This window comes from Lepidochelys kempii, chromosome 20 (assembly GCF_965140285.1).
Source record: "Lepidochelys kempii isolate rLepKem1 chromosome 20, rLepKem1.hap1, whole genome shotgun sequence".
Lineage (NCBI taxonomy): Eukaryota > Metazoa > Chordata > Testudines > Cheloniidae > Lepidochelys > Lepidochelys kempii.
Window position 1 is genome coordinate 12,847,362 of NC_136399.1, and position 9,362 is coordinate 12,856,723.

Sequence of the window (9,362 nt, forward strand, 5' to 3'; positions counted from 1 at the left end):
TCTGCCCCCTCACACCTCATCTCCACCTGCCAGCCCATACCTGGGCAGGAGCACATCCTGAGTGGCCACCCCACACCTGCAGGCCTCGCTCCCAGCAGCCCCCTTGAAACCCTCCCCCAGATCAGGCCTTGCACCATGTCTGTGGGCCTCATACCCAGTCACAGGGCCTGATCCCTGGGGTGATGTAGGGCAGGATCTGGAGCATGGGTGTTACTGCCCAGGGGATGGTGACCAGGACACTGCCTGGGCATGACCCCGGCGAGGCCACGCTACCCCCAACTGTTTTTGACCCTCCCCTGCCTTCTCTCCCGCAGCAGGACCCTGCTGGAGAAGCCCTGGCCAGGCCGGTATCTCCACCTCGGGCAAAGCATGGCATCCAGTGCCATCTCCGGTGGCACCAACAAGACCACCTCCAGGTAGGACCCCGAGGACCTCAGGACAGGACCCCAGGGATTGGTTGGTTCTTCCCAGGGCAGCGAGTCCATCTGACCTTCAACTCTGGTGAGGCAGCTGCAGCCAGTCCCAGTGCCTTGGGCAGGGGGGCCCTCAGCTGCAGCCAAGCCGGATCTCTTGGGGGTCCTTCAGCCACAGCCAAGCATTCCCCTTTGGTGTCCATAGAGCAGCAGCAAATACCTTGGAATATCCCCCACCCCAACCCAACAACCTCCAACTTGAGACCCACTGGCTTCAGCCAGGGCACTTGGAAAGGAAGGCCCAGGGCAGGTAGGTAATGGGGGGTGGTATGGGACATGGGGATGAGGTGTGGTGTGGGAGACAGTGTGTGGGGATGGTGTGTGGTGGGGGTATGGGGCATGGGGATGAGGTGTGGCAGTGTGGACAGTGTGTGGAGATGAGGTGTGGCAGTTGGGATGGTGTGTGGTGGGGGATAGTGCGTGGGAGGGGGCATGGGGGGTAGCGGTGGGGATGGTATTTGGGGATGGCTCATGTCTACAGGGAGTGTTTGGGAATGGGATATAGGGAGTCGTGGTGGTGGGGATGGTGTGTGCAGATGGAGTGTGGGGATGGGGTATGCTGGTGGGGACGGTGTGTGTGGTTGGGGTGTGGGGATGGGGTATGCTGGTGGGGACGGTGTGTGTGGTTGGGGTGTGGGGATGGGGTATGCTGGTGGGGACGGTGTGTGTGAATGGTTGTGGTGCTGGGGCCCTGGTGGCTGGGATCTGGTGGTGAGGATGGGCATGGCAGTGGGGACATGCCATGGGGATGGGTTATGCCAGTGGGGATGGTATGTGGAGTTTCCCACTGCTCTGACCGCTGCCCCGGCGGGAGGGGTAATCGAGCCCCTTCACCCCTGGTTCAGCGCACCATGTCGCTCTCTGCAGCGTCTCTGAGATCCTGGAGCGGTGCCAGGAGGACGCTGAGGAGATTCTCTACAACTTGGGCTTCGTGCAGGATGAGCCTCAGGCCACAGCCCGGATCCCGGCCCGGTTCTTCTCGTCTCCTTCCCAAGCCAAGGGCATCGATTTCCAGCTCTTCCTGAAGGCCCAGGTGCAGCGCCTGGAGATGGAGGATCCCTGTCTGACCCTGGCCAGTAGGTGTTGCTGGGCTTTCCGCTCCCATAGGAATACCTGGGCATTCCAGAGGAGCCTGGATAGCAGGGGGTTAAAGCAGCCTGGCCGATAAACCTGCAGTCGGGAGTCAGAGGCCATGAGCTGTGCCCAAGGTTGGGACAGCCTCTGAGCCCTGCCACCCTGCCTAGCCAAGCCCAGCTTACTGGCCAGTCACTGCACTCAAGGGATTCATACCCGTGGTGCCAGAGGCAAGTTCCCATCTCGGTCACTGCACCGTCTCAGAGACTGGTGCTTGGAGCAGAGGCATGGGCTGGCCTGCTCTGGGGCTCTGCCCTGGGAGTACAGCTGGGCTGGGGTGGGGATGGGATGTGCCACTGGGGAAATGAAGTGTTGGGACGGGTCATGGCAGTGGATGGTGTGGGGTAAAAGCAGGTAAGAGCAAGCCATTAGAAGTCAGGACTCCTGGGTTCTATTCCCAACTCATCCCACTCTAAGCAGCCTTGGGCAAGTCGCTTCCCCTCTAGTGCCTCAGTTTCCCCACTTTTGAGCTGGGCAGAACGAGATCCACTGTAGTGAAGCGCACGGAGACCCTCTGATACTTGGGGAGTTGTGTTTCTTCCCCCCACCCCCAGCAACCCTTTTCAACCAATACTGAACGGGCGATCAGAAGAGCCTGGCTACTACAGTCGGGTTCCACTCACCAGCTCCCCACAGCAACCTTGCTAATAGATCCACAGGCATCCAGGCCAGCAGGGACTGTTGTGACCACCTAGTCCAGCTTTGGGCATGGCCTAGGCGAGAGACTGCCCCCAGGGACTCCTGCCTCTGGCTCTGTAACTTCTGCTTGGCTCTGAACATCCCCGATCTCTGCCAAGTGTCTCACCTTCCTCTCTCCTTTCCATGCTGCCAGGTCGGTTCCAGCAGGTGGAGGCGCTGGCTGCGACAGCGGACGCCTTCTTCTGCCTCTATTCCTACGTCTCCAAGACGCCCCTGCAGAAGATCTCGCCAGCCCAGATTTTCTGGGCCTGCCCAGAAATCCCCAACTGCTGGGTCGTGCCCGCGAAGGCCGAGACTAAGTCTCCCGTGGACCGTCTGAAGAAAGCCATCTCCAAGATGTGCCTGTACACCTCACCCAGAGCCGAGTCCCTGCGGAGAGCCAGCACGGTACCCAGCTGCCGGAGGAGCATCCTGGGCAGGGTGGTGCAGGAGGTGCTGGAGAGGGCGAGGGAGGAGCGGTTCCGATTTGACCAAACAGACATAGAGGACATGGAAGGGGCAGCCCATGAGATGCCCACGGGGACATTCCAATGCCAGCATAGAGTGGAGAGCTCCTTCCAAGAGCCACCGTCACCAGATCTGGCAGAGCATGTTTCAGTGCATCTCTGCCATGGAGGCGAGGCAGCCCCCACGCCTCCAGGAGGGAAAGGACAGCTCCACACAGTGCCAGCCCTGCCAAGGCTGCAATGGGCCCCGCAGGGGCTACCTGCTGGCACAGCTGGGGCGTGTACAGAGGGAGCGGGTAGTCCAGGCCTCCAGGAGAAGAAAGGCCCTGGAGAAGCCCCTATGGAGATGGCTCCTTCCAAATGGGAGTTCTCCATGGACGCGTCCTGCCCCTCAGGGGGAGCAGGGTCTGATGAGGAGAGTTCCTATGCTGGAAGCACGGCTGCACCATCTCCTGGGACACACTCCATGGCCACCAAAGCCCTGGGCACTGTCGGGACAACATGGTTCCATCCGGAGCCCAGAGAGGGGCTCAGAGGTGAGGCCGGGTTTGCCTTAGACTTGTCCAGGGCCCTGAGCACGGATAATGCAGGCTCCTGCGTAGCCCGGCTGCCCCACCCGGGGGGGCCTCCAGGGAAGGACGCGCTGGAGGCCTACAGAGAAGCTCTCATGTGCCCAGAGGAGCTGAGGGCTGAAGGCAAAGGACACTCACCGCTCAGAGGCAGCTCCTACGCGTGTGGCTCCCGGGACGTGGCACATCCCCAGGGGCAGGACACCAAAGCCCCAGGGCCAGCATTGCACTCCCTGGGGGAGGTTCCTGCTTCGTGGGTGGCAGGCGGGGGCTCCATGCTCCATGGGCCTTGCTGGGCACCGACGCTGCCCCTCCAGGAGGATGATTCTTTTGAAATGGAAGAGGTGGGTATAGACATGGGGATGCCCTGAGCCTAATCACTGAGCCCTTTGGGGGGCAGGGGAGGAAGGTCCGCCCTCCACCTGCAGGGAGTGCCCTGTAGATAGCCATGGGCACTGCATCCCTGCACTGCACTCATGCACTCAATGGTCCTGCCCCTGTCCCGGTGCGCCTGTACCTCCCCACCTCCTCCCGCTCCCGCACGCAGCACTCAGTTCCCACTGCAGGGAGTCTGACTAGGCCAGCGCCTCATCGGGACAGCTGGCCATGCCCTGGCCTGGGATGGATCCACTGCAGGGCAGCTGTGGGCCACACGCAGGGAGCTGCCTGGGTGGGGCTCGGGGACACGATCTGACCCTTTCTGTGGGTTGGGCGCAGTGAGAGTTCAAGGAGCTGGAATGACAGGAGTGGTAGCCTGCTAGATGCTGAGTGAGATGGCCTGACACAGTCAAGGATGAATTGCCAGCAGAGGGCAGCCGGGCTCCAGTACAGCAAACGTCCCTGACACGCTAACAATGATCCAGGCTGACTGGGTTTGAACGATTGAAAGCTTTAAATGAAGCTGGTCCCAGGAGGGGAGGGCGCCGAGGGTCAGCCCCCTCCAGCAGCTGGGGAGGAAGCTGCAAATGGAACAGAGGCAGTGACACACGCTCGTGTCTCTTTTCAGAGGAGCGGCCGTGTCAGTCGGTATCCGCAAAAAGAACAGGAGGACTTGGGGCACCTCAGAGACGAACCAATTTATTGGAGCATGAGCTTTCGTGAGCTACCGCTCATCCACGGCATGCATCCGACGAAGGGAGCGGTAGCTCACGAAAGCTCATGCTCCAATAAATTGGTTCGTCTCTGAGGTGCCCCAAGTCCTCCTGTTCTTTTTTCGTGTCTCTTTGAAGCACGAGCTGGTGCAATGAGTCCGTCCAACAGCATTTTGGCAGAGCCCCTTCGCGGCAGGGCAGCTGCTGCCCACCCCCTGCCCCTTCACTGAGTACCCAGGCTGTTGCATCCTTAGCATCCTCCAGCTGGCACGCACTTGCGCACGCACACGCACGCTGGCATAGGCGCTACTCCGTGCGTGCTCCGGGGCTCAAGCACCCACCGAAAAAATAGGGGGTGCTCAGCACCTGCAGGGCTGGATTAATCTTTTGTGGGCCCTGGCTCCCGGACCGTGACCTCCACCTGCGCTCCACCCTGAGACCCTGTCCCCTCTTGGCCTCTTCCCCCCGAGGCCACGCCCGCCGCTCGCACAGAGGGGAGCAGGGGTCGGAGAGGAGCACCCACCAGCCAAAACAAAAGTCAGGGCTTGTGCACACAGGGCTTATTCTCTCCAGCAGGGGGCACTAGTCTCTCTCGCTCACACACAGCGTGCCAGTGGCCCCTTGCTGCTGGCCCCTGAGTCTGCCCCCCTGCCCCCAGTGCCATCACCCAGTGTGCGGTCTCTTGCTTTCAGGTGCAAAGCACCAGTGAGGATGAGGATGGCACCCCTGAGGCAGCAGCCTGGCTGCCTGCTCCCGCCTTGACGAGACACCGGAGGCGTAAGTAGGCTCCTTGGGCCTGGCTTGGGCCGTGCGCGGGGAATGGCCTTGCTCCAGCTGTCAGCCAGTCTCCGCAGGGGGATGGTTTGGGGCACTGGGGCCTGAGGCGAGGGGCAGTGGCAATATCTCGGGGGCAGGGAGCCTCTACGGAGCTGCCTGCCTGTGGGATGGGCCGGGCGTGGCTCTGGGTAAAGCTCAGCTCCTCCAGCCCCATTTGGAGCCTGTGGGATCCATACTCTATAGCCTGGAACCTTGCACCCCGATGCCCGCCCCTTGTGCCCCACAGAACCAGGCAGTCTTGGAGGTGGGGGGGTGAGCACAGGGGTGTCAGAGCTGCACGAGACAGGGGAAGCTGAGAAAGGTCGAACGTGATCCAGTGGCTGGAAGTTGAAGCCAGACAAATTCAGACTGGGAGTAAGGTGCTGTACATTTTTAACAGCAAGTGGAATTAACTATCAGAAGAACTTCCCAAGGGTAGTGGTGGGGTCTCCATCACTGGCAATTTTTAAGTCCAGCTTGGATGTTTTTCTCAAAGCTCTGCCCTAGGGATTGTTTTGGGGGCAGATCTCTGGCCTGTGTGACACAGGAGGTCAGGCGAGATGATCACAATGGGCCCTTCTGGCCTTACAATCGGTGAACCTACAAGAGCCCAGATGACCCTGGAGAGCGCGTCTCGGCCAGACTGGGTGCCTGACGGGGAGCGCCCTGGGCAGCAGAGTGGGCCCAGCCTGTGGGAGAGTCAGCCCCATATGCGGCCTCGCACCGAGCCCCCTGCACACGACATTCAGCCCTGCATGTGGCCCCCAGCCCCTCACATAGCCCTGCCCCTAGCCCTCAGTCCTGCACACAGGCCTGCACATGGCCCCCAGCCCCTTACACAGCCCTGCCCCCAGCTCTCAGCCCTGACCCAGCCCTGCAAACAGTCCTGCCCCCAGCTCTCAGCCCTGACCCCAGCCCTGTCCCCAGCCCTGCCCCCAGCCCTACACACAGCCCTGCCCGCAGCTCTCAGCCCTGCTCCCAGACCTGCCCTCAGCCCTGCACACAGGCCTGCACGTGGCCCCCAGCCCCTCAAACAGCCCTGCCCCCAGCCCCCTGCACATGGCCTTCAGCCCTGCATACAGCTACCAGCCCTGCACATGGCCCCAAGCCCCGCACGCAGCCTCCTGCCCCTCAGCGAGGGCTGCCAACTTTCTAACGGCACAAAACCGAACAAAAAAAGGAACCCCCGGCCCCTTCCCCGAGGTCCTGCCCCGGCCCTTCTCTGACACCCTGCCCCGCTCACTCCATCCCCCCTCCCTCTGTTGCTCACTCTCCACCACCCTCAATGGGGCAGGGGATTGGGGTGCAGGGAGGTATGGGCTGTGGGTGCGGGCTCTAGGTGGGGCCAGAAATGAGGGGTTCAGGGTGCAGGAGAGGGCTCCAGGCTTGGGCAGGAGGTTGGGGTGTGGCGGGGGGGTGAGGACTGGTTGGGGGTGCAGGTTCTGGGGTGGACCCAGGGAAGAGCGGTTTGGGGTGCAAGAGGGGCTTCCGGGCTGGGGCCGAGGGGTTCAGAGTGCTGGATGGGGTGCGGGCTCCGGCTGGAAGTGTGGGCTCTGGGGTGGGGCCGGGATGCGGGGTTTGGGATGCAGGAGGGGGCTCAGGGCTGGAGTGCAGGCTCCAGGAGGGAGTTTGGGTGCGGGAGGGGATTCCGGGCTGGGGCAGAGGGTTGGGGTGTGGGAGAGGGTCTGGGGTGCGGGGTCTCGGCAGCACTTACCTCAGCTCCCAGGAAGCCGCCGCCAGGTTCCTACAGCCCCTAGGAGCTGTGGAGCTGCCACTTGGGGCGGGGGCAGCGTGCGGAGCCGCCCTGGCAGCCCATGTGCCGAGGGGCTGCCTGGACCTGGTGGCTGGTGTCTGCTTCTGGGAGCCACATGGAGCTAGGGCAGGCAGGGAGCCTGCCTTAGCCTCGGGCCCTCGCTGTGCTGCTGACCGGACTTTTAACGGCCGCTGGCCGGAGCCACCAGGGTCCCTTTTCGACTGGGCATTCCAGTCGAAAACCGGACACCTGGTAACCGTACTCCTCACCCAGCCCTGCACCCAGCCTTGCACACGGCTCCCAGAGTACACATGACTCCCCGCAAGCCCCGCACCCAGCCTCCAGCCCTGCACACAGCCCTGAACGCAGCCCCCAGCCCTGCACATGGCCCCCAGCCCTGCATGTGGCTCACCACAACCCTGCATCCAGCTCCCAGCCTTGCACACAGCCCTGAACGCAGCCCCCAGCCCTGTACATGGTCCCCAGCCCTGCATATGGCCCCCAGCCCCTCACGCAGTCCTGCATACAGTCCTCAGCCCTGCACGTGTCCCCTAGCCCTGCACGCAGCCCTCAGCTCCTCCCACAGCCCTGCATACAGCCATGCACACAGCCCCAGCCCCACAAACAACTCCCAGCCCCTCACACATGTCGCCCACAGCCCTGCTGGTGTGGAGTGCGCAGAGGGCTGTGGTTTTCACGCTGATGACCCGAAAAGAGGTGCCCAGTCTCAGTCTTTGTTTCCTTTGGCTTTAGGGTTCATACTCCACGCCCACAGTGCGCATTCTGACAGCAGCGGTTTTGTGGAGGAGCCGGCGCCCAACTCAACGCCCACCACCCAGCTTTGTGACACAGCCTGCTCTGAGCTCGGCAGGCCAATGGGGGGCCCCTGTGGCACAGGGCAGGCTGTGTAGGTCAGGACTCCCTGGCTGAGAGAACTCATCTGAGCAGGAGGAAGATGCCTGCTGTCTCCAGGCCACACGCTCCTTCCACACAGCTTGTCCCAAGCCCCTTCATGAGCCACGACAGGGTCCGGGCACGATCCCTGGGGCAGCGGGATCACAGCTTCCTGGGTCTGGGAAATGCTACATCCCCTGCATTTTGTGTCGGGGGGCGGGGGGGTGGAGCAGAGAGTGGGGCCTGGGAACAGCAGAATTGTACCTCAAATCCAGAAAGCACCAGGCAGACAGGGCAACCCACAACCCTGGGCATGGAACAGGGGGAATCCACCAGGCAGCCAGAGCAACCCCCGACCTAGGGCATGGAACAGGGGGCACCCACCAGACACCAGGGCAATCCACGGCATGGAGCGGGGGCATCCACTAAGCAGCCAGAGCAACCCACGACCCAGGGCATGGAGCAGGGGCACCCACCAGGCCAAACCATGGCATGGAGTGGGGGCACCCACCAGGGATCTAGGAGGACGCAGGGCACGGAGCGGGGGCACTCACTAGGCAGCCAGGGCGATCCAGGGCTTGGAGCAGGGGGCACCCACTAAGAATCTAGGATGACCCAGGATGCAGAGTGGGAGGGGCATCCACTCACAAGGGTGAACCTGGGGGGCAGGTGGACAGCCATGGTGACCCAGTGATGCAGGGTGTGGTGGCAGGGGTACCCACCCACCAGTCAGCCAGGGTGATCCTGGAGCGAGGAGGATGGGCAGCTCTCTGGTGTTTAAAAAAGAAAAGCTTACTCAGAACTTTTTCCCAAAACAGCAGAAAATCATCCTTCTTCCCCCAGCCCCTGGTTCGCCAGCGAGTTCAGTAACCCTTGGGGCACAGCGATGGCCTTGCCAGGGTGATGATGGGGTGGAGTTAGGGGGGTTCCTCTGTCCTTGTTGAGTGCCCCCTGCTGGCACAAATGGGGAATTGCTCCACAGGCTCCATGTTACCTGCGGCTCATCACTCACAACCTCACTAGCACTTTGGAACTGGTTCTTGTTACACACGCTGTAGCACTTGCAACACTAAGACAGCTGGGATCCTTCCCGGGAACAGCCCGTGCACATTGTAAATAAACACATGGAGAGGACGTCTGTGCACCTTTATGGAGCTGTATGAATGGACACAAGTGAGAGTTACCTTCCTCCAGCTTTGGGCATCCCACACATTTGGGCTCAGTGTGGAGGCTGGGCGTGGGGGGACAGAATTGATCTCCTGGGTTAACTTGCCAATCCCAGCAACATCAGTCCACCTTACTCCCCCAGAACCAAGGAGATAGATGTGGCGTGCTCTAGTGGTTAGAGCAGGGACTGGGAGTCAGCCTGCCTACATTCTACTCTTGGCTCTCAGGGTAGAGGACTCCTGGGTTCCATTCTAAACCCTGCCACTCGCTGTAGGTGAGTCACTTCCATTCTTTGTGCCTCAGTTTCCCCATCTGTAGCA

The 9,362-nt window shown here is 61.7% G+C and overlaps 1 protein-coding gene across 2 annotated transcripts in view; it reads left to right on the forward strand.

Annotated features, from left to right (window-relative positions):
* TESPA1 (thymocyte expressed, positive selection associated 1) overlaps positions 1–9,039 on the forward strand; it is a 31,293-nt gene extending 22,254 nt beyond the window's left edge. Inside the window, exons 7-11 of one of the 2 annotated variants that reach the window (XM_073318679.2) lie at positions 315–416; positions 1,341–1,549; positions 2,440–3,665; positions 5,105–5,189; positions 7,735–9,039. In XM_073318679.2, the coding sequence (XP_073174780.1) occupies positions 315–416; positions 1,341–1,549; positions 2,440–3,665; positions 5,105–5,189; positions 7,735–7,892 (1,780 nt within the window). In that variant the 3' untranslated portion in view covers positions 7,893–9,039. The remainder of the gene's footprint in view (positions 1–314; positions 417–1,340; positions 1,550–2,439; positions 3,666–5,104; positions 5,190–7,734) is intronic. The other variant, XM_078849611.1, reaches the window with a different exon arrangement.
* The last annotated feature ends 323 nt before the right edge of the window (positions 9,040–9,362 follow it).